We start from the raw sequence: 25,505 nt of genomic DNA, 5'->3' as shown, positions 1-25,505 counted from the left end.
ACCGGGGGGGCAAGAGGCACCCTTCCTCTTCTACACGCTGGGTAGTTCATTAGTGAACGCACTTAGGAGTCAGTGCCTTGGATCCTGCAATACAGACCTTTTTTTAAGTGATTTTTTTTTTTTTAAAGGAATATATTGCACACATTTCAAGAAACCCCTCTAGGGTAAAATAAAAAATATATATAGATGGCTAAAATAACAAATGAATCATAAAACTTAGAGATGGAAAAGGACTATTAGATCATCCAATTTATCTTGCTGTCTGCCAATACAGGTTTGTTCCCTGCAGACCGCTCCCCAGGGCTTTGTCTCGCCTTTCTGACTTAACTCCAGCACACAGGGTCCTCTGCCACTTTCCTGGGAAGAATAGTTAATGGTTTAGGTATGTCCTATAGGTACGGGGCCAAATCCTGGCCTGAGGGGAGTTTCACCTGCAAGGCTCACAGGCATCGACCCCGAATACTTGAATGGCTCCAGGAAGCAGCAACGCGCTCACTGCTTGGACCCGGTCCCACCTCCTGCCATAACACACATGTGCCGGAGCTCACTGCCCTGCGAGGCCGTGGGGCCGGGCCCATGGCCATGTCCTGCCCTTCCTCAAGGCCTAGGCTGGACCCAGCTGGGCAGTATTGGGCCTGGGCAGGATTAAGGGCTTAAAAGGCTGCAGTGTTCCTGTGTTGATGGAGACAGCCAAAGCAGCTGTAGGCAACTCTGGGAGGCTCTGGAGACCACTCTGATTTATTCCAAGGGTTTGAACTTGCATCTTTTTTTCCCTTTTTTTTTTTTCTTTGTTGTTGTTGTTGTTGTTAATTATTGGTGATGCACTTCAACTGGATAAACAAACAAACAAATAAAATCAACCCTTCAGCTTCTTATATGGATGTTTTGGCTACAGGGCAACTTTGAAAGCTAGTTCAATTGTTGTTTTTGCTTTCATTCTTGCTGCTCCTTAAAACTGTCTTGATTTAATAAAAGTTAAATGTTTTCATAGGAAAATCAGGCTGGGTGGTTTGTGATTCTTTTATGTACAACACGTATATTACATTATTCAACAATCCAGGAATAAATTTAATTCCATCTACCTCTGCCGAATGCTTTACAATTTAAATAGCTGCTCTGCCCGTGAGGGCCAGGTGCCAAGGGGAAGCTGGTTCACAGGGCACTGGGGTCAGGCATGAAGGATTTGGGGTGGGACCTCACCGAGCCTGTGGGGCTGGGATTCTGTGAGGCACCCTCTGGAGCACCGCCGAGCTCTCAGGTCAGTAAAGGACTGCACAGCACAACCAAAGGGCCAGCCCGTGGTCCCAGCAGTTAAGTGGCATCGGGCTGGGACAGAGCGCTGGCAGTCGACACCGGGGCCACAAGCAGGAACCAACAGCATCCATTAGCTGTGAAATTTAGGACACGTGTGAGGATTGAACAGGGAGCTCTTCCAGTGACGTCTGCTCACGCACTTCTTGTGCATACCTGCATCCGGGCTAAGCCCTTCGGTGCCTTCTTTGGTCATCCTGCAAAAGACACCTGAGTCCCTAAAACATTTCTCCACACCACGTCTAAAGGGCCCTGGTCAGGGAAGAGGAGGCTTCTTGCAGAGATGGTCAGATAAACCTCAATGCTAACAAAAATATTTGGGAAACCAGAACTGGATACACGCTAAAATATTTACTGCAATGGTACTGTTCCTGAACAGGTATTTACAGCATTTTTTAATACCACCTACACAAAAAGCATGCTTTTGCTGAGGAAATGGTACTTTTAGGGATGCAACATACTTGGAGAAGCTGTCTAAAGTGTAGCAATGAATGCGTCTTTTGAAATACTGGAGAGTTTCTCTCTTACTGTTGGTTTCTACTGTAGCTAAACTGACCAGGGCTGCAGCTTAGACATTGGGCATTCCAGGTGCTACTGCAAAATAAACAAGGAATTCCATAAAGGAAGTAGTGTCCAGACAAACATACCTGAAATATGGTTTTCATGGTTTTTGCTTGTTTTGTTTAGAAATTGATGTTAGTTTTACATTAATACTCAACTTTAATTTATAGTGATGGAAGTGCAGCTATAGTTCCTGCTAACAGAGCTGACTCCAGGCCAATAAGTCCCTTTTCATGGTAGACTATCCCTGATCTTTATTTTCAAAGTGTTCACAAGTAAATTTACTGGATCTGGCTTTCTGAGTGTGCAGTTCAGTGACGTGGTGTAATCCAGGCATCATTAACATGTCCCAAGACTGAGCTTTATAATTGCAGTGCCAAAAATCACTGGCAATAAAACCACATTTATTTGTAACAGGACATTCAAGCACTTCCATTTAGTTAACAAGAACTGAACAGCTCTACAAGTGTTCGAGAATTTTGTTGGCTTGTTTCTCTGAAGTAACTAATGAAATATCAATAGCTCTGGATAAACTCATCCCACAATACATTTAGGTTAAATGAAGAAAATGAGAAGCCCCTGCGCTTAGAAAAACAGCAGTGAAGCTAGGTTAGAGAAGGGAGAAATCGGTGTGTGTTTCATTGTGTGTTGTTGCTTTTTTTTTTTTTTTTTAATATAAAAAGACCATCTGTAAACAATTATGCTAATACTTTAAAGATGATCAGCTCTTAGGGTTTTGGAGTCAAACAGGAAAACAACAAAAATTCTTATCAAGAAAGAAATTTTTCAACCTGAAAACAGATTCTGTCAAAATGTCAAAGTCTCAGATTTAGGTTCCGCTAAAAGAGAATTTTACAAGACCCAATTTGAACAGAAATGTTGAGTTCAATTACCTTTTAACTTCAAGTAACAGTTGCAGAGGGAGGGAGAGAAGAAATACAAGCCTGAACGCAACAATGAAGGTAAATCAAAAAGAAACAGAAATTAAGAAGTGCCAAATCTCATCTTAGACCACGTCCACCTTGGTGGACTGCCCAGAGCAAAGACACAGGGTTAATATTGAGAAGTGTGCTGTGATGGTGCTTCAGCTAAAGTGTGATTCGAAGTAAAGTTTACCAAAAAAAAAAAAAAAAAAGAGCCTGGAAAATGTGTTATCTAGACAATAAAGATAACTGAAGTACTGAGCCATTTCTCCTTGTTCAACAGAAAACTGCAAACTGCAAACAGATGTACAAAATAACTTAATCTGCTGGCTGAAAAGCTTGGCACTTTCCAGAGGTTTTGGTTAGCAGTTGTGGAAAAAACACAAGAGGAAAAAATGCAACATTGGTGAAAATGTAATTCTGAATTAATTCTAATTTCGTTCAGTTGTTCTGACCTTCTATGTTCCTGGGAAAAAAAAAAAAAAAAAAAAAATTGAGCTCAGTTTTGAGACTGGAAAAATTACTTTATTTAGCAATGCTTTTAATTAGCTTTTTGAGACTATATATATACACATCTATATTAAAAATTCAGGAGAATTCTGAACTGAAGTGACATATTTCATGACAAAATGAAACTGTTTTTTACAATTTGAAGGCAGGATGCATTTGCTCTAAATCAAAATTCTCCTGATTTTCCAGGAAAATCAAGAAGCTATCAGAAAACCAAGGAGTCTGTTGCTCTCCCAGCTCACGTAGGTAACGCGGGCTCCTCCTGTCCACTACTTCCAACTTGTTCTGATACCTACACCAAAGGTGAGGGAGGTAAAATCAAAGAGAGGCACTTTGCAAGTGATTATTCAATGGATGAAAAATCAGTAATTGCATTAGGTCATGACATTCATTGAGGGTGAATGAAAACATTTCATACGTGCAAAATCAGTTTGAAATGCCAAAGTATTGCACAATTATTAGCCCAGATTTGCTCATGAGAAGTTGTGTATTAAAGATTCAGACAAATAGTTCTCACAGTGATGTGGAACACATCATAAAATACATCATTTAATTAATCATAAAACCAAATATAGGGGTAGCCAACAGCTAAACTGCACACCAAATCTGCTCTGTAGCAACACATTTTGGTAAATATTGATAGGGTGAGAAGACAAAATCAGAGACAACATTTATATATCCACAGATTTCCTTGGGTTCTTCTCACTTGTCGGTGAAGTTTTCTGGTTATCCTACAATTTCTGCTACATAAATTATTTAAATAGGTCAACGTCTTCTTGCACGTATGGTGTGTTTGGAGGCAGCTCTACTTATTTTATTTGTATCTACTTTTACGCACTTGCTAATTAATTTAGTAATCTGAAGTCAACTTGGCCCTAGATGCAGAGCCCTCCCCACGCAGCTAGCTGCTGGCTGGTGCCCGAGCTCTCCTGGTTAGCTGCTCCCAGCGCTCCTCCTTGCCAACACTGCCATCTAATGCTCAAACACTCGCTAAACTCTCTCAAAGAGCCTGATTCCCTTTCACGCATTACACTCTCTCTTGCTTAAAATGCTGCTGAAAGCTGTCGCATTGTCACTCTAGCGAGACAGGGAGAGAAACCCACAGTGCACTCCCTGAGAGAAGAGCAAGGAGTTAACTCATTTCCATGGACCCCTAACGAGACATCAGAGAGCTGGAGATCCTCAAGAGTGAAGCACTGTGAAGAATATTCCCCTCTGCCAACACAGAGAAGCCAAGACCATGGTATATCTTAGTCAAAACCTGCTCCATGTAGCAAAACCTCACCCTTCACATGCCCATGCATGCTGAGGAATGCCCAGCCTTTTGCTGGGCAGACAGCACCACGTAGACCCTTGCTTTGCTGCTTTTAACCCTGTTGTGAGAACTTCTAGGGGCTGCAGAGCCCTGCTAAGCCAGGAGGGTGATAGCTATGGTATTGCACATAGGGACCTACAGATAACCTCAGTGGAAACAGAGGGAGGAAATCTCAGGGAGCAGTGCTATCTAAATCCAGAGTTTCTAAAGTCCACGGAATCCAGCTTGGTCCAGACCTAAGCACGTTACTTTGCTTTCATATTTACATATACAGAAGGAATATAATGCTTCTGCATCTGCCCAAAGCAGATACAGCTCATCCCATCTCAAGTAGAGAAATAAAATTAAGAACAGTTAATCCAGGAAGATACCACACGCTTACGTTTAACTCTTGAAAGAAAGTGATGCTGTACTTTCAAGTCTGGTCAAACCAAAGACCAATGTGTCAGTCTAAAAAGTGTTAAACTTTAAGACAAAAATACCTTGTGTTGTAATACCATGCTTAGCGCAGCAGACAGCCCACTCTGGAGTTATGCACCAACAGCTCCTGTTAACCCCTGAGTTTTGCAGTGTTTTACACGTGACCCAGTCCTGGACGTGGATTATCTATTAGTAATAAACTCCAGACTAAATAAAATTGCATTTCACATAACAGACCCTTGTCACAGATAACAGTGCAAGTCGAAATGGGCACTCTTGTAATTAGCATGTAGTTACTCAATCTGTATAATTACACATGGTAATCATGCTGTTGCATGTTTGGAAATGCTAGATCTCATTTTCTGTACTAATCCTAAATCACATGAACATCTTCTGTAGGAACTACTACTTTAGATGTTATGAATTAATATTAAGATGAAATTGAATTAAATGTACTGATTTTAATGTCATGAATGCACTCATAACTATTTTTTCCCCTGAGAACCATCTGCAATTTAGAGACTCGCTAATCCTAATTAAATGCACTTTTCTTAAGTGTGTGCAAATGAACAGAGAAATCTGCTCAGTAATGCACTTTCATATTTTCCTCTTTTACTAAAAAGGGGAACATGAAACTGTTTGGTGATTTAACACTAGAACTTCCTAGTATGAGAAAATTAACGCTGCTGCTTCGGAGTTGCAAGACATGGTCACCTGAATGTGCCTTCAGCGTAACTCATTAAAAGTATAGAAGCTGCCTCAAACATTTATATTTAATGTTACCACCCAAGTGATCTGAACAGTTATTGCTGTAGAGAAACACTTTAGTAGTTATACATTCCAGCATTTTAGATAGCACTTTTAAGTCCTCAAGTAAGGCCCCACTCAGAAGAAACAAACGGCACTCATCAGGTTATCAGGCAAACCAGTTACCACAGGGCTTCGTTGGCACCAGGAGGATAGGAATGACAGCAGACTAGTCAGGAGCACATCACACTAATCCCTCAACTAGAACAGCTTTAATCAACACCAGCAATGAAGATGCACCCTAGATTCATTCACTGGCTCTTTTTTTTTTTTTTTTAAGCCACCCCCCAAGGATATCCCCCAAATGATAGCTATGGTTAACATTAAAGATGACTTGCATAGCTCACGTCTGTTTTACACCCCCCTCTACTGCACCGTCATTCAGCACTGCACAGGAATTTAGCAGTAGCAATGTTACCCCAAGCCTAGATGAACGTCCCCAGCAGCAAGACTCCAAGACCCATTTGTACACCACAGGCACTGTAAGGACTCACTAGTCCCAAAGCAAGTGACAGATCAACATATATCTACATATCACTTCATTTTGTTAGGCTTCCACTTTGAAGTTTCTGTTCTCCCCACCAGCACTGCCTTTTCTTTAGTCAAAGCAGCCTAGCCTACTTCCACAAACTTTAATCACAGCCACCAGTACCAGCCCAGCACAATAATCAAAAACTTAATCTGAGATGCCACTGAGGCACTGGTCACATCTATGTGCCCTTAAATGAAGTTAATTTATAATGAGGATATCATCTGAGGAGCTCTCTTCTCTTGAGGGTGAGTTGCCTTTGACAAGTCTTTTCCAACTGTCTTCCCCAAGCTCTTAATCTGGTTTTCAGATACTATCAAAGGCAATGCCAGTCAGTCAAGCTCCAAGAACACATCAGATCTAGATTTATTTTTTTTTCCCAAAAAGCCCTTACAAATTCTGAAGCTTCAAAAATAATTTTTTTTAAAAATCCATGCCCTTACTCTTTCTTATTACCACAATGTACATATACAAGAACTCTGTTTTTCTTAAAGGAAGAAAACCGAAGAGGAAGAAACAAAAGGTTTCTTCTTTAGAGTTGTCCTCCAAGCCTCAGCCAGATTTCCTGGGAAGTGACTCAGTATTTTCATGAGAGCAACTGAATAGGACATGAATTTGGGTTTGGTTATTGGCAGATCCTTCATCTCCTCCCACAGGGGTCTGAGTATGATGAAAGGTCAAGAGAATATGAAATTCCATCCAACTAATTTTAATCTTTGAAAACAAGACACAGAAACCAGTTTTGCAAAACACCAGGTCTATATTTACATCCACATGTAATAATATACTCAACTAAAGTGAAATACATCATAAATTAAATGAGTAATGTGTGCCTACTGCTTGACAACTTCTGGTTTCAACAATTAAAATAAAACAAAATGGAATGAAATAAATACAAAAACAAAAAGAAAATCAACAATTTGTACCTCTATATATGCACTGTTATCTCCAAAGAAACATACAAAACCAGTAGTATCCCAATAGTTAATACTGATGGGCAAAGTGTATTCTGAAGTACAGGACTGGGCTGCCATGAAATAGAGTCTTCATGTCCATTTTTCCATTCGACCCCCAAGATATCTACTAAAAAGCCTTGAGGGAAACTGTACCGGCATGAAGGAAGATTAAAAACACATCTTAGGTCTGTTTGCTTACACATCTTAATACAGCCCTGTACATGTTTTAATCACAGAACCCCATAAGGTACATAGATGATAGTTACAGCATGCATTCTATAAGACTCATTGAAAGATCACGCAAAAAAATAGATTAACCATTTTCCAAGTGAATCCATCTTCAAAAAATAGGCTATAAAAGTGCAAAACTAGGAAAACAAATCTAGATTATGTACATATGGCTCAGCTTATGAACAGGAAAGAAGGTAAATAGTGTACAATTTCCTGATACACAGCACTTCATTACATCGCCAGTTTACAGAGACATTAAAATCAGGTCCCATATTCAGGAACTAAGACATACAACTGGAACATCTCAAGTTGCATAATGAAAAAACAAGAGTTTCTAGGTTTTGCTAGTTTACATTTGCTGTTTGAGGGAAGAGAGTAAAATGAACAGTGCAAATTTTTTTTTGTTTGTTTTACTCAAATATATGGAAGTCAAAGCCAGGTACAGAAGAAATCAACTCTTAACTACAGGCTTTATGAGAAGCAACTAGGAACGCATGTCAAATTACACAGTTCTGCTTTACTGGCTGGAAACTGGCCATCTTCCCTTTAGGAAAAGTTAAAACTGCATGCGCATTCGAAAAAACTCTTGTTGTCTTCACAAAAAAATATAAAAGGAGATATTCTCCTATTAACAGGTTATTCCTTACTCATTTTAAACACCCAGTAGATGCTAAAAACAGACATCAAGAAGCTTCCAAGCACAGTCAAGCAGGCTACACCATAGCCACATCCCTTTTTTGAAGTCTGTAGATCCCATATTCATATTGTAAGCCTGTTTGTGACTTGATAGTTTGGACAAAGGTGCAAAGTAGTTTTCCTCTAAATGTAACTGTACGGAGTTTAGTAGAAAACTAAACATCTGAAACATTTAGATTAGTATCGTTTCTCATGCAAGTCCTAGGTATTTTCTGCTGTAAAAGTTTGTACGTTGCTAGAGATGTTCACTAAAAAAACTTCTCTGAAGAACAGCAACCAATGCCAAAACAGGAATCCAACCGTATTTCAGGAACACCACACTGACAAATTCAAATGTCAAGTATTGCCTCATCCACGCCTCTAAAAACATGCTGAAAACAGCTCCAGGAAAGCAGATCCCTCCAACACATTATGGTCCTAACATATACAAGGCAGATCAGCTTAACATCAGCACCGTTGCTTTGATGTTCACAACATTTATAAACTGGACAGTTTTAGACAGTTTATTTGGAAGTTGTTTCAAGAAACTAACATAGTTCAACAGAAAAAAAAAAAAAAAAACATTTGAGAAACTTTCACCTTTATGAAAAAGGAGCATTAAGCAAACAGGATTTCAACTTCAGTATTTACAGTTTACCTGAGGTGCAAGGATTATATATTCTTTCAAAGAAACTCTTTTCAGCAGCGCTCAAGTATGTAAAAATATAATTCCTACCTAATATTTGGTCAATTAATTCTAATGAAAAATACTCAAAGTCAATGTCAAGATATACATTCTCCACACACCTTCATAACCCAATTGTTTAGACTACTTTTTATGGCTATTTGGTACAAAATGTTAACAGAACCAATATTATAAAACTGTAGTGTTTTTATATACAGTACAATCACAGCTTAGTTCAGTAGCTTTCACCATTCATTTTCCTCAAGGGATGAACTGCAGATATAATTCCATAGAACATGCACTTGTGTCCTTAAGACCTAGAACAAATCAAAAAAATAACGTTGGTGTTTGTGTTTTTTGTATAAAACTATAAAATACCGTAACACTTTTTTCAGGAGGATACATTTTTAAAACAAAGAATTTAATCTGCACCCTTGCATAAGTGTATGTTGAAATTACTATTGCCATATACAGTCTGAATCTATTTCATAACAAATAAAAGCTGGCAATCAAGTCTACTTTTGAAGACACTCAGGCCCCAAGTAGAAATACAGGCAGGAAATTGAGTTAGCTTAAAAGCAGAACTAAGCAAAAATATGTTTAGTAGGGGACAATAAAAGCAGTAAGATTAGAAGACTATCAAGAACTAAAGCAAAGTGTTTTAAAAGCTGTCGGCTGGAGGTCAGACAGCTCTGCTCCCCAGATACGTGAAAATCTTTCTACAAAAGCCTGCATGCTGGTCCAGGTGCTGTAGCACTCAAGAGGTATCTGCTTAAATTTGAATGAGGAAAATGATCTGTAGCTTCAGTATAGAAGCAGCATACACATTTATTTATAGTCTTATAGAGTGCTTATCTCCTTAGCAGCTAAGAATGTTGTGAACACAATGGAATTGTGAAGTTCTGAGATATAGCTACATACTGCAGAGATGAAGCACGGGAATTCAGAATACCAAGCTAATTCTTCTCACTTGACCTGTTTCCCTTAGAGGCTACACCCATCCCTCAGCCAAACAAAAGAAAAGCTATTTGGAACAACTGCTCCAGTACACAAAGATAAACTGTCAAGGAGCTAGCTATCAGGAAACCCTTACTCTTCTATGAAATAATCCAAGAGTCTTGTTTGAGGCAATCCTCACAGTCTTCAGAAGTTGTGAAATGAGTAATGTAGACATCTTCAGGAAGGACTAACCAAGATAACCTCTCAGGGACTAATAGGATTCATGAACTGTGATAACAGGCACTTCCTCACTTCCAGTTCTCTGCATGTTGTTCCCCCGCCCGCATACACTGACTCAAGGGGAAGGCCATCTCATTGAACAGTTCCCACTAATACTGCATCTAATTAAAATATTTATCTATTGTTAGGACTTCCATTTCTTTTACAAAAGGAGCACGTATACATTTTTATGCAAAGTAAGCTACTGCTGATATTTGAAATAACATGCTCTATGAGTATTTGGTTCACTTCCTAAGAGGAGTTTGTATTTTCAGCTGTTCTGGTTCATACTTTCATAACCTCTCATCACACTGTGCAGCAACGTTTGATGTTATGAGTACATAATGCAATATTTAAGTAACAATTAGTTCAAAAGGTTTGTTTACCGTTTCTTGAAGCAAATGATCAAGTCTTCTTGTCACTTGGTCGAAAGCGTGCATTGCCAATGAAACTTTCATAACTTCGTTTTTGTAGCACGCTGCTAGATAAGTGTTGGTATGACACTGATCTCTTTCCTGACAAAAATAAATTTAGAGGAGTTAATTTATTTCCTGCTAATCTAATTAGTCAGACATTCAGTTGTGAGCAGGTCTATGTCAACATCCAGAATCCCAAAACACCACAAGCTACCAAAATACAACTCATGAGCATGGCCCAAGACAATAGCTACTCCTAGTCCTATTAAAAGGTTATAGGAAACGCAATATGCAGGATTAAGACGTGGAGAAAAATGTAAACGTAAAAACTAGGTTTTAAGCTGTATGCACGCAATGTCCATCATGCTAGGTTTTGCTTATTTTACTTGCAAGAAAGAAATATCTTTGCTTAACTCATCATACAGTAGACTTGACTTTAAGAAGGTTTAAGTGCTGCAATACCTTCTATAGCATGATGCCTACATATCCATTTCCTGTATTTGTTTGAAAATCAAATTCTTAAATGTGTATTTGAAATGAAAAACAAGTGTGCTACATTACTACCTTCATAGATTATGTGGAATTTGTAACACTTTAAATAACCATGTACATCAAGAACTTTAAGTAATTTTCAGTCTAGTATACAGGTAATTTTATATTTATCTGAGACCATTAATTCAGATTTATATATGTGAAATCAATGCCTGTTCCATATCAAGTCTTATTAGCTTAAGCAAGCAGTCAAAAATCACTTCATAAAATAAAGGAAAAAAAGCCAAGAATCATTACTCCCACAGGATACAAAAAGCCCAACTGCCATCCATATTCCATGAAAGCTTTAAATGCAGCATTGAAAAAACCTAGCAAGCTTTAATTAAATTAAAATGGCAAATTTAAATTAATATTTCAACAGAATCTACAAAGCCATTGGAGTGTGTCGTGAGCAATTGTCTTTAATTTGCAGCTTCTGCCAGATCAATCAGCCAACAGGTTATCCTTGATAGCATGTTGCCATTGCAAAGGCAAGTAATTTGAAAATAATACAAACTGAGCGGTTTCAGATCGTTTCTGTCTCTTCAGGGCAACACAGAGTGGCACAGCTTACAAGCAGTAATGGAAGGCATCATGCTTTAATCAAGTTTGCCAAGTGGAACATATTCTCATGACAACTTGATCCAGCATTAAACATGCAACATAACATGTTCATAGGACCTAAATAACGTTGCCACAAGGCACACGGACCCTTAAAGAAAGGTTTTGGACATGTTTTTATAATATCACCAGGGCTGAATAAAAAGACTACAGAAACCTGCGGGCCTACACCTGCAGTACTTTGCATATGACATCTCACAAAGCACCTCTGTGGGGTTGCAACTCTGAAAAAACAGGGGTACTTCAGCTTTTTTTTTTTTTGAACCAAAAAAGAATGTGCAGAAACTTTCATCTTTACTGTCTCCACCCATGTTAGAACTCTAATACCGAGAAGTTTACTTGTCTGCTACCCATAACCTTCTCAAAAACATCAAGGTTTGGTTTCATTTGTGTACTTCTGGGCAGAATGGTTGGAAAGCCGGGAAATTAGCCTTAAAAGCCTACATTTTATTGCACAAGGCTTTTATTGAACTTGCTAAGAAAATCCACTGAAAGGGTCTTGTTTCACAAGTCTTTCCAAGGTAAGTAACAGCCATAAAAAGTGGCTCCTCTTGCCCTCAGATGGCATTAGGCAATGAACAATGAAATCATTATTTCTATAACAATGATTCTGTCACATCAGTTGTAGCCAGAGTTCTGAGAACTTTACATAGCAAAAAATAGTAAAAAGTTCTTGACTGTGAGCTACTGACTCCAGGCTCGTACTACAGAAGAGGAAGAAAAGCCTACCACAGATTTTTCTGGTAGACAGGTGGAGCTTTCAAAAAGAAGAACAAGGTGAATTCCAATGAAGTCACTGTTTATAAATAGTATTGCATCAACTGCCACTTCCACAGGCTGGCTTCACTAAGAATACTGGCAGAAGAGAGCTTGTCTAGTCCAGAAGTACAGTAATGCAGCAGAGGGGCAAGACACTAGCCCACCAGCTAGTCCTTGGGGTACAGACTTCCCAAAGTGGTTGAAGCTACAAAAGTATTTTTCCCCTCATGTTTCCACAAAAATTGACAGGGGTTTATACAATATCATGAGATTCCCTAAAAAGCCTGAATGTTCTTAGCTGCAATTAACCATTAATAAAAAGCCTTGCAAAGCACTATAAATTCCACAACAGCATGAATGACTTCTGTGCACAGAAAAGACAGTTAGGAAAAAAAAGTATTTAATTCTCTCAGATCACTAGGAACCAAGAGGCAGTAGCACTTCTCCCTGCGTCTGTCCTTCTGCTTTTTGTGTGTAGCAGTGCCCATTCCACTTTCCTCTGTGCAATTCATTGCACACAGACAGCACTTCACGAAACCAGGAATTAACCCTGCTGAAGTGGCTGTGCAACGCGTCAGCGGAGATGCTAGCTGTTCCTTTATCCTTCCCATAGCTAGGCTGGAAGCAGCGCTATAACACTTTACTTCATCTTTCCCTAATCTACTAGCAAGCCCACAACTCTAATACACACAAACAGAACAGACCAAACAGATTTTTTTTTTGCCACTTAACTAAATGCACATAATGCTTTGCAGTTTGCTCTGACCTAGGGTAACATAACCCTGCTTGTTACGAACCCAGACTACCTCAGAAGAATAATCCTCTTCTAGAGGATGGGAGTATTCAGAGAGTTGGAATATTCAGCAGATACCTTCAGACTACAGAGTGCACACACGCACTATTCACTTCTATAATAGGATCTTCATTTCAAAATTGAAAGTCCTATATTTAAGGCTAAATACATACCAGCCTCAGCTAAAAGTCATAAATATCTTCTACAAATAGTAAGACAACTGCTTAAATATCACCTAGCACCTTTTAATCTTGGCCTCCTGCTAAGTTTTGCAAGTGCTAACAAAGCACAAAAAAAATCTCAAAATTACCAGTTTTCCAAATACATCAAAGCATTTATCTCTGCTAGATTAAGCATTTTCCCCAGTAAAGCCTTACTTCTTAGTGCAATGAGACACCATAATTAGAATAGCAGAAATATGTTGTCTCGATTTAACGAAGCACTCTGTTCCAACTAAAACCTATACATTATAAAAATCCACTGAATGATACAGTTTTAAGATTTACATCACAGTTGGTGATTTTTAATACATTGGTTTTTGCAATGGAAGAGAACAATTGTCTATGAGTTTTTTTTTTTTTTTGGGGGGGTGGGAGGGGGGTTGTTCATTTTTTAAAGCCTCTATTAATATTCCAGATTGTCCAAGATTTCTTGTAAATTAAGCAGAAAGGCCCATTCCATTTTCTGAATTAGTCAACATGTCTGGAGGGCTCTGATGAGCAAACAATACATGTTTGACATCAGAAACCCATGGGGAGGAGGGCAGAACTTGAGGAACTTTAAACCCCTCTTTAAAATTCAGAACTTACATGCCTTATTCCCCATGACAGGAGCCTGCTGAACCTGGATTTTACATTTAAAATTCAAGCTTTAACCAGACTTGATGAAATACTAAAAATAGCTTTATTTTCTCAATTGTTTCAATTATCACTATGCATTTGTTTTTTATTTCATTCACCTTCCTTTATAATGTTATAAGACACTAAGTAGGAAGGAGATACGATACCTTCTATTGTAGAGCTGGTTACTTGGCCATTACTAGATCCACAAGAACTGTAAAGTGATCCAGAGCTATATGGCTCATAGGGTTTGAGAACAGTCAATACATTAGGAGAGTCAACGTCATCCGAATTCAGAAGCCCTTGTTTGGTTGGCAAAACAGAGGATGCAGGTTTGGTGCGAGAACATTCCTGAGGTAGCAGATTTGCATATCTGTTTGCAACACGAAATCTGCTTGTTTCGTATCTTCTGTAATTAGCCACTGCACAGTCAGCTTGTTCAATAACTAGCACACTATGTTTCATTCTTTTAGAAGATGTTTCACCATATTCTAGATTTACATTGCCCACAGATTTACTACAAAGATAGTCTCTTCCTCGATGACAAGGCCAGGCAGATTCGTTTAGGTGAGAGTCAAGAACCCCATTCATGCTGCTGCTCACTACACCAGATTGAGACACTGCCACATTTAGAGCTTTTACTTTAGATTCAGCTCTTTTTACTCTGTCCAATACTGGAGAGATACTGGAACTGGAGTGCATTTCTTGCTGAGGTTGTCTATAGTTATTTGCCTGAGCTCCAACATTACTTGGCTGTTTGTGAAACTTGAGGTTACTTGGGGCTGTGCTGCTTGAGTCAGTCACGGCAAAGAGAGGAACTTTGTTCTGTGGAGGGTGGCATTGCTTAGATTTCCCTGTTTGCAGGGGTTTTTGCTGTGTAGATGGGGAAGCCTTACTTTTATTAGGATTAAAGGACAAAGGAAGCACATCTTTACCAAGCAGAGCTGGAGGGCATCCAGTGCGTCTGGCTTTAGCTAGAGTCTTGTTTCTATATCCGTTTTTGTTAACGGTGTCAGGATTGTACTTGTGCATCAGCCTCTGGTGCATCATTAGGACTTCTGGGTAGAATGTTCTGTAAGTACAAAACGGGCAGGTGCTGGGTGCTAGCAGGCCTCTAGCAGTTGAAACCACTGAACATTCTTGTGAAGTCCCAACAGATAAGTTCAAGGGCATTTCTTGAGAGTCCGCCATAAGTTTGTGTTTGTAGTTTTCAGGGCACTCTCGCACATCACTCGCATTTTTTCCATCCTTAAAAGCACAAACATACTGGACATCATCTCCCTCCGATTCCACAGAAGCCTCTCTCTCTCTCTTATGTGGAGCATGGGGCTGAACTTCCTTTGTCTCCTTCTCAGTCTTTAGTTTTTCCAAGTAAGGAGCAGACTTACTCTCATGCATTTGATTCAAATTGTTACAAATTGAACGTTTGTTCAATTCCCTAGAATCGTTTTTCATTCTTATAAGGACTGTGCTGCCTATTGCGTTATTCAAGGACAGAATTTCCTTTTGCTGCTTTGCAGGTGGGCAGCCCTCAGCATCTTTGGCACCATCAAAAAGCCTCTTCAAATTTTTGGTTTCTTGAGCACCATCAGCAGCCAGCAAGAGCTCCGTCTCCTGACTCTGCAATGAAACTTTGCTGTCACCTTTCACGTCTGCTGCACTATCAGCTTGCTTGTCCTTGTGATGCCTCTCTAAATGATACCTCAGTGAAGTTTTCTGTGCTGCTGCATACTCACAGAATTCACATTTGTATGGTTTTTCACCTGAAACACAGTTTTATCAGTAAATCAGTTGGATGCAAATTGATTTAAAATCTTGAATACAATTAAAGACAAGGGAATAGTCTATAGCTTACAACAGTAAAATAGCTTTTTCTTTCACCTTTCACATAAACTTAGATCTCAAACTAAGTCATTTAAACTACTACATCTCACTACTTTTGCTAACTACAGTGACATCTTCTGGTTCTGATGAAGATATTTTCCATATGTTCCCTATGTATGGAGATGGTAGCTGACAATATGTTTGGCAGAGATAAGCACGAAGTACAGCTGTGGGTCAACTCCAACAATTTGTAGCCCTTGATCATACCACAAGCATGCTATTCAACAACACAAACGTTACAGTTCTTCTATAAATAGGGCTGGTTCAAAAGAAACATGGGCATGTATTAACAGAAGTTGGAAGAGTTTAACTTTTCCTTAGCCAAGCAAACTGAGGAATAGACAACTTTTTCCTCAGGTAGTAGCAACTAACAGAAAACCAACTTAATACTTGGAAGGTAGAGGTGTTTTTTTTGTTTGTCTAAAAAAATCTTTTTGCTAGACTGCCAAAACAGAAAGAATTCTAAATTTTAAAACACAATACGTGTTGTTCAGAGTATAATATAATTAGCCTTATTCAAAAAGATTTACATTTAGGTAAATAATGAATTAAGAAATTATAATCGGAACTTTCTCAGCATTAGATAAAACTTTTTAAACACCAGAAATTGTGAAGGTAACATGTTTTTCCTTAAGCAAAACCAAATATTCTGTCCTATTGGATTCAGCAGACTTTCTTCCCCTCCCACAAAGCTGAAGCCCATTTACCTGTATGAGTTCTGAGATGAATATTGAGGTAATAATTTGAGCGAAAATACTTTCCACAATAGCTGCATTCTCTGGAGGCTCCAAGGTTTTTAACTTTTGCTCTTTCCAAACCATCTTCATTTTTATCTTTGGGAGAAAATATAGCTATATTATGAAGAGCAAATACAAGCCTGTAGTCCCTTTCAAAACTATAAACAACTATCTTAACTGTCTTTATTAAGGAAAAAGCACAGCATGATGAAACATTGTCAGCTCCTACAGCCTGTGAGCATCTTTGGCTCAGCACTGATGCACACTTGATCAGAAAGCCAAATAGTTAAGTAGGTTTCCAACTGTGTCAAGTAACACTGCGGTTAGTGACTGAAATGAAGAAGCCCCAGAGAACAAACAAGATGTAAAACTAGGCCTTGAAGAAGAAAAAACATCCAATTATCTTTAATGATCTACAGCAGAGAATGGCCTATGTCAAAACTTCATGGAGATTATAAGCTGTATTCTTATCTTAAGGGAAGTGCTTCAATCAGTGCATCATCTGGACTGCAAACCTGCTCTGAGCACCCTGACACAACACAGGGACTTGTTCTGCAGAAGGAAGGTGGGGAGAAAGACTGATTCTTTTCTTTGTTATAATAAAATTCAGTGCTAATCAATGGACTGCTTGCCTGTTTAACCGCCACCTTAGCTTTGATAAGCAATCTTTCACTAGAAGCATGAATGCTTAAGCTTCAAGAAACAGGAAAGTGTCTGGGTTGCTAGTTCTGTGAGGCACGTTTTCAAGGAACAAATTCACAGATAAAAAAATATTTTCGCTCAAGTGTAAGCAGCAGTAATTACCACTGGAGGGCGGCAAGTACAGCATAATGTCTAAGAAGAAAGTGGAGAAAACTTCCACACAAGGCACCAGTCAAATCAACATGATTTCTTTGGCAGGTTGAATTGTAAAGACATCAAGACAACTTAAGTAAAATACCCAAGTCAAAGCTAACTAGAACGCTACAGCGAGAATAGAAAGAAGGAAACATTTTCCTTGACTAAGATGTTAAAAGCCATGACAGACAGCTTAAAATGGTTCTCTACAGTTCCTGTGTGTTGGAAAGCTTCCATACTGGAAATGCTAAGCATGGCTAAACTCTGGCTAAGAAGAGCCATAGCTGTTTTAAACAAACAGATAATGTCTCAATAAGCATGACTCAGCATCACACAATGAGAGCTGTTGTCGTTTTGGACAAGACCAAGAAACAAAACAAGCAAGCTAACATTAGGTAATGATTTTATTCCTTTATTACTGGAGGCAAAATAAAGGGCTGCACATTACCAGAAACGGAAAACTCGGTCGTGCGTGCCAGGACATTCTGTACGTTATGTCTTTTCTTGAGATTATGCAAGTGTCTGTTCTTTAAAGGCAGACTCAAAGCGTGTCACACACAAGAGTGCTAGATTAGCTACATGTCTTTTTGTTACTCCATTTTGTCCCCAGACATGCAAGCTTTTTCAATTAAGGAATCATTTAGCATCAGTATCACATTTTTCCAGAGACAGTGAGATTCAAAATTAGTCCTGAGTAATGTAGATTGAGTCTATCTATTCTGTCAGAGAGAACTGCTAGCAATCCTTCAAGGAAGAATAGTTAAATATATTCCTCTTACATATAGCGTCCACATATTAATAACCTATATGCATGCCCTTACACAACTAATTTAAAGTTGTTCTGCATTTAGCCTTTCAAGTTACACACCCTTCAAAATAAGCATGCAACCTGCAGATGGATAGAAAAAAGTTTTGAATTATTCTTCACTTCTCAGGATCCCAACAGCTGCTAATCTTGAGCACTGGACATTTTTCTGCCCTTTCTTACAAGATGCAGAATAAAGTGTGAAAAATGCAATGACTTCAGATATATTACTTGTAAAATCATGTGCTGGACAAGAATGTAACTGATATATTCAGTACTGAAAAATATTCAGTAAAACTATGAATCTTACAGATGGGGGAGGGGCGGAGACACAAGGCAGACTTTTTCTAGACAGATTATTGTTATAAGTATTTCAATTATTCAAGAAACCCAAATCATAACTGCAAGAAGGCCCAACACAGCTTCAAAGATCTGAAAACATTGCTGTTGGGACAATTGTTTCCTTCTCTTTCCTCTTTTCCCCTTCTCCCACCATAGCGTTTTATATCTCAGGGCAAGTTTTGAAAAATTTATTTAAGAGACAAGATCCATTTTTGGCTTTAAACAGCTCCTGAACTGTATAGCAACAGCTAGTTCAATCTCATGTCTCAAAAATGCTGCTCACCTAGATTAAGTGTTTCAGGAAGGCCATCTTCAGACCCATCTTCAGACCCTCCTTCCATTCGCTCTGTTGCTCCATTTTCATCCAGACTTGCCATTATATCATTACAGCACGTCCTCGAAGCAGCTGAAGTCTCTCCATCAGTCCGCCTGTCTCTCTTATGCACTCTGGAATGAAGGACTAGCTGGTGGTATGTTCTGAAGGCTTTACCACACTCTGAACAGTGTGTTGGTTTCTCTTTGTTCTGGGATAATTTAGAATCCATCTCCATAGAAGGCACTTCACCACTGGGATGTTTCAATTTGTCTTGGGATAAGTTACTATTCCCTGTATAACTGCTGTTTTTATTTACTTTTGACTTCCCTGTATTTTCAGTCTGGCTACCTTTACTTGCATTCCATATTTCACCAAGTTCTTCTTTATCAGAAGAGGAATCGTCATTATCTGTACTTCCTTCTTGCCCAGGTTCTTTAATTTGGCCATGCCCAACTGCAACTTTACCTTTGGTAGCCAGCTGCCATGCTTGATATGTATTGAATGGATCTAGTTCAGCTATCCATTTCACAGGTTTTTGTGATTTGTCATTTTCTGAAACCAAGTTTGGTCTCAAATTCAAGAATCGCAAAAATTCTTCTCTTTGAGTTGTTTCTTCTGGATTAGATTCACCAGTCACTTGAGGACTTTCACCATTGGGTACTGATTCTTTGGTGTGCACTTTACTGTGCTCAATTAGAGTCTCTTTATTGAGAAATAGGAAGCCACAAACCATACAAATTTTGTAAGGTGATGTTACATTTTCAGTTACATGCTCCTGCACCACCTCATTTATTGTTATGGGGCTTTCAGAACCTTGTTGGAGCTTGTTTCTAGAACCTGGCTTTCCAGTATGAGTTCTCATGTGATTTTTGAGGAACCACGGCTCTTTAAATCTTCTTCCACATACGTTACACCAATATGTGAAGGAATCTTTATGCTTTTTCATGTGTGCCTCAACATCAAAAGCCTCATCAAATGTTTGTCCACAAACTTCACAACTAAGTTCTTCACTGTCTTTTTCATTGTTTGGAGAAGGCAAATTTGTTCTTACTTGACATTTATCTAGAGGACTAAGGTACTCTGCTTCGACACGCAGGACAGCTGGTTCACAAAGAGTGGGCCTATGTTGAGTTAAAACATGCTTACCAAGTTCTTCAGGATGTTTAAAAGTCTCATCACAAAACATGCAGTCCAGAGGCATACATCCCTCAGCTTGCATGAGAAACTTTTCTTGCAAGCTTTTGTAAGAAATGGTATTTGTTCCTTTTATTGTCATTGAGGCATCATTATTCTCCATCTGTGCACCAACGGTACTGGCTATTCCATCCGGTCCATCCATGTATGCCAAGAGAGGCTGAGTTGGCATGTTTCCTACGTTCTGTTCCCTATTACGTGTTTTAATGTAAGGTTTCAGTTCTTTGGGGGATGTTCACTGATCACAATAAGGACACTTGTAAAGTTCTCCAACATGTGCTTGCAAGTCTGCTAAGCTAAAAGACCTCTGCCAGGAAAAAAATTTGTTTTCCACAAGCAAAAGATTATTTCTTTTTCATTTTTGTCCGTGTTCAGACATCACTGAACATTTATCCATTGGTTCTCTCAGTGACTGAATGAGGTTTCTTGAACTATTTCTTCTGATTTTTCAAGTCTGTAGAAACAGTCAGTTGCACTTAGTTTTTCTGTAGAAACATTTCAAATAGTTGCATTGAGCAAAATATACTCAAGGACAAGTTCAGTGCCACAAAGAACTCCAGCACCTGAAAAAGAGAGAAAGTAGTCAGTAAGACTTTTCAAAAGAAAAGGAAGGCATTGTCTCCCAAATAAAGAACTTCAGGACTAAAGAACTACTGAATGCTATCGAACACAGCAGGCATAATTTACTAGTCAATGGGAGACAGGTAGAAGATGCTCGTCAATTTTCTACCTACCAAGTTGAAATAAACAGTATGGTCTTTAACATCCATGTACTCCATTAGCTTGGCCTACTGCTTTGAGATTGTTATATAAAAGCAATCTTTTATTTATTATCTACTCCAAGTCTACTCTTATTCATCTACATAAAGTAGCTGAAACCATATTTCAATCTGTGCATTAAACGAATTTGTGACAAATGCAGCAAGCCAAAGTAACCTTTCCAAGAACCTGCGAAACCAGAGTTTGGAGGCAGGGTAAAAACTGTGCTCATCTGTTTAGTAATAGCTGTTGAGCAACCACCCCACCATCACCACCCCTTGCCAAGATTAGACAGCTTGGAATTAGCATTCATAGTTCTAGTACACAATAAGCGTAAGTACAAATCCTTGTATTAACAGCTATTCTTTAATACCACGACTCAGAGCTTTTAATATCATCCACAGATTTACAACCTTTGCCACAATTTAATCAACTCAAATTTTGAAATAGCCTAATGATACAGTTCCTTGACCAGTAGTTTAGTATTTAAAATCATCTAAGGAGCTACTACTACACTTAGAAAGGAAATGCTTCCAATTTCAAATTGTGTGCAACAGAAAGCGTTTGTTTTTATTCCAAAGTGAAAGTTTCAGATTCCATGTGATTTAAAAAGGTTATGATATACTTAATCACATTTCCGTAAGAACCATTGGGTCTGCTAGCAGCAATTAATGGCTGCCACTCTAAGGGTTGTCAAATTATAGTTTTGGAGTTCAGGATTCTTCTTGATCAAAATTGGGGGTAAAGAAAAGGTTTACCAAAATAATACATGACCATATAAATTGAATGGGAAATGCGCCTCATCTCAGGATGTTTCCTGAATGTTTGCATAAATATCTAATGAAAAGAATACATGTAAAATTTGACTCAAGCCTCAAACTTTCACAAATTATTTCATAAGAGACAGTTGGCCAGTGATTCACATTACTTGAATTAACGTCACAGAACACAATATGTTCTACAGCTCGTATAGCAGAAGGCAGTACAAGATAAGTAGTTTTTTTGTTTAATTTCCACTGGACTTCCACTTATGCATTGTTATATTTGGGTGGAAAATTGAAACGTTTTGCCTCATTTCAGCCAAAGAAGAGGTAGCCATTCAAAGCACAACCCTGACAGAGTTCAGGCTACAGAGACTTTCACAACAGGCAGTGGTAGCACACAAAGACACGGCTACCAACCCAGCTGAGGTTACCTTCTCCAGCCTTTTCTCACCAACATTTCCACCTAGACAGCAAAGGTGGCTTTGAGATGTAATGGCTTAAGACATTTCATTAGAAATCAACCACCAGAAGTTGACCTGTTTGTACAGGTCTGTGGCCCCAACAGGTTTGCCAGGCGCAGATGACACTCCCACAACCAGTACATCTGCAGCCATCAGCTGGGGAGGGGGAACAGGACCTTTAACCAACTGAAGCCAAAAGGCAACTACCCCAGACTCTGGGTTTGGTAAGTCTTCAGCTATACTAGAAACCCTTGTCTACCACTGAACAGTCAATTCCAGGTAAAATAACCACCAGGGAAAGGAAACACGACAACACATTGCTAGACAAAACATGCTAGGAGTGGTAGGTCCAACCTCTCAAACACTTCATCTCACTGCACTATAGCCTGGTCCTGAGAATATCTTGGTTTTAATTTGCAAAGTTAGCTCTTTTTCTACCTCCACGGAGACAAAAAATGTAACCTAATGAAGAAGGATTAAAAAAAAAAGAAATCACCCAAACGCCAACACAGAATAAAATAACTGTTGCCAAGTGCTTGTATTCCATCTTCTTCCTTCGTTTCCAGGGCTTACTCTGCTCACTATCCAGTCATCTAACCAAGGTCTAGACAACAATTTGGTTCAGTACCAAGAACCCATAGTGGTCCCTTCTAGCTTTTTTAAAGCTATGATGTTCCAAGACTAAACCAGAAACTCAAAACAGAAGGAGATTGGTGGGTAGGGGTAGAAAGCATAAGAGGGAGCAAGCTACAGGCTGACAGGTTGATGGCAACAGAACCCAAATTTTCTGCAGCCAAAGTCTCTGACTCTGGCCTTTATCCCCATTTACAGTTTAATCACTGCCATGATTAACACTTCCTCTTTTCATAATGACTCAAAAACCTTCTGTAGTAGGCAGCTTCAGCCTGTGGTGTGACATATCTGAATCGCTTCTGCTGTGGCCTTTGCTTTTGCCTCGCTATCTTCCTCACTCACTTCTGACTTTCTGGCTTTCACTCAGCCCTAAGAGGCAGGTGGAGAAGCTATCACAAAAGTCTGAAGCTGAAGTATTCAGAAAAGCTTTCCCTTCCTGTAAAGCATAAGGAAAAACATATCAAAGAGTAATGGTTAGCATGTTTTACTTCATGTTTCAACTTGCTGCTTCGTTCTGTTTCTACTGTAGTTTTAGGAGGTATTTTTACACAGCGGGATAACATGCTGTGACAGAGCTCGTGTGCTTAGACGGTGGCTATCTGCCTGAAAATAATTTATTTGCAAACTAAAAATGGACAGCCACTTTGAAAGACTCCTAAATACCTATAATGAATATTGAGTCAAGATAAAAACTGAACTTAATGCACTTCCTTTCGGAGACACAGGTACGTGCTCTGCAGCTATAGATGTAAGAATCATCCCACACAAAGGCCACAGGCATTTTGGGACAAAGTCAGACCCAAAGGCCAGTGTCTCTGCAGTCCCACGTACTGAGTTGCTGAGAGTCATCATCAACCATTACCTCGCCGTCTAGGAATACAGAAAACGCCAGTCTATTACTCTCCCCACTTTGTGGCGTTACAACATATACACAACAGACAGAGCAACCAGAATGAAGTCACTGTGGAGAAAACACAGATGAAAGCCATCAGAAATCCCCACGCGATCCCCTGTCCTCCACAGAAAGGTATTTCAGCATTCTGGGGTGAGGCAAGAGTAGAAGGGACATCCTTGTAATAGGAACCACTGCACACATTTCCACTCAAACCTAATCTAGGATAATAGAAACATTAAAAAAAAAAAAAAAAAAAAAAAAAAAAACATTTCAAGATTATTAGAATTTAAGAGACTGGCATGGATCAGATTTAGGAACTGCCCTAGTTCAGTCACTGATGCATGTGAAATGAACCTCAAATGATCAACAACATTTTATCTGGCAAGCTCTTTGAAAGTTGGTCCACTTCAATCTCACCTCATCTCACCGTATCAAAGCATAAAAATTATTTAACTATAAAAAACTGAGCCTGTCCTCACAACTGCATCTACAAATACCAAGCATATAACTAACACATGGATCATGAGAGGAGTTCAGGTTCAAGTTTTATCAGGTATTAATAGACTTGAACAAATCCTTTGAAGAAATCTTCCATGGCTCTTCAGAGCTCTGTATCTCATCCACTGACCCGTGTTAGCTGCTGAATGCTTTTCAAGCTTTCACTTTGTTAATAGAAGGCTCAGAACACTTTTGAAGAACTGGGCACAGCTCATCCTCTAGGCAGCACTGCAAAGCAGAGCAAGATATTCCTGTTTTAGAATCCAAAATGCCTAATTGCAGTTCAGACAACTATTTTCTCTTGGGTCTACCATTATATACAGGAGATAATACCTATAGACAGGAAAAACCCTTCAGGTGGAATTTCTGAAGGAAACTGCAGATGCAACTAGACAAAATTATAACCAAAAAAAGAAAAAAGACCCTACTACTAGAATCAGAAGGTGACTTTTTCCAGGTGAGATGGAAGACTAGCTTTATTTCTGTATCTAGTGATTTCATATTTCACTCTGATTAGACAAACAGCTTGTAAAAAGGGGGGGCATGATTATCCTCGTACTGTTTAGACAAGCTAATGCACGCTTACAATGCAAGCTGAATATCTGCACTACAATTTTATCCATTATCTGAAAAAAGAAAAAAAAAAAAAAAACACTTTTCTTCCTTGTGAAGATAATAATATGCCTTGGATTTGAGGATCAAAAAATGCTGATTAATTACATTCCTTTTATTCCAAACCCTCTGCATAGCAGCAAAACTGTAAAGAGTTACCTTAATTCCATATTATTGCTTACTTGGGAAAGTAGACAACCTGCAGCCTGGAAGGGCACTGTAACTGTTTATGTCTGAAGGTCTGTACATTGGCTCAAAAAAAAAATTGCAGTACCTGGGGTAGCTTCTATAGTCTTTCACTTTCAGTAGACAAAAGGTCAGAGAAGAGAAATGAAGAACAGGACACAGCACCAGTGTCAGACAGCCAGAGATCTTGAGTAAAGTGCAGACTACAACAGGAAACCATCAGTCCCAATAGCTGTAGAGAGAGGTCTAAATTTGCTGCAGATTAACTCAAAGTTGAAAACCGAGGCTGACTATCCCTCCCTCCTCACATTTCAGTGAGTCAAGAAATCTTCTAACGTCCGTGCTCACCATTTGTGGATGTCAACGTGCACCTCCAGCAGAGCTCCAAGCGCATGGGTACAAGGAACAGGGAGAAACTCACCTTGCCCAGGCTCCAGGTGAGTTCTTCTCCCCCAAGGATGCCATCTACTGAGCTTTATCCT

At 39.1% G+C, this 25,505-nt stretch overlaps 1 protein-coding gene across 3 annotated transcripts in view; it reads right to left on the bottom strand.

Annotated features, from left to right (window-relative positions):
* Positions 1 to 7,116: 7,116 nt before the first annotated feature.
* ZNF217 (zinc finger protein 217) overlaps positions 7,117 to 25,505 on the bottom strand; it is a 28,474-nt gene continuing 10,085 nt past the window's right edge. For all 3 annotated transcript variants that reach the window (XM_084538584.1, XM_084538585.1, XM_084538586.1), the window contains exons 2-6: positions 18,989 to 20,778; positions 16,692 to 16,817; positions 14,268 to 15,863; positions 10,528 to 10,656; positions 7,117 to 9,240 (exon numbers count right to left, since the gene is read on the bottom strand). In XM_084538584.1, the coding sequence (XP_084394710.1) occupies positions 10,547 to 10,656; positions 14,268 to 15,863; positions 16,692 to 16,817; positions 18,989 to 20,387 (3,231 nt within the window). In that variant the 5' untranslated portion in view covers positions 20,388 to 20,778 and the 3' untranslated portion in view covers positions 7,117 to 9,240; positions 10,528 to 10,546. The remainder of the gene's footprint in view (positions 9,241 to 10,527; positions 10,657 to 14,267; positions 15,864 to 16,691; positions 16,818 to 18,988; positions 20,779 to 25,505) is intronic.

The sequence above is a fragment of the Aythya ferina genome (assembly GCF_964211825.1).
Source record: "Aythya ferina genome assembly, chromosome: 16".
Classification (NCBI taxonomy): Eukaryota; Metazoa; Chordata; class Aves; order Anseriformes; family Anatidae; genus Aythya; species Aythya ferina.
Note: the sequence above shows the minus strand (reverse complement) of the source record. Positions and strands in the feature narration are given on the sequence as shown.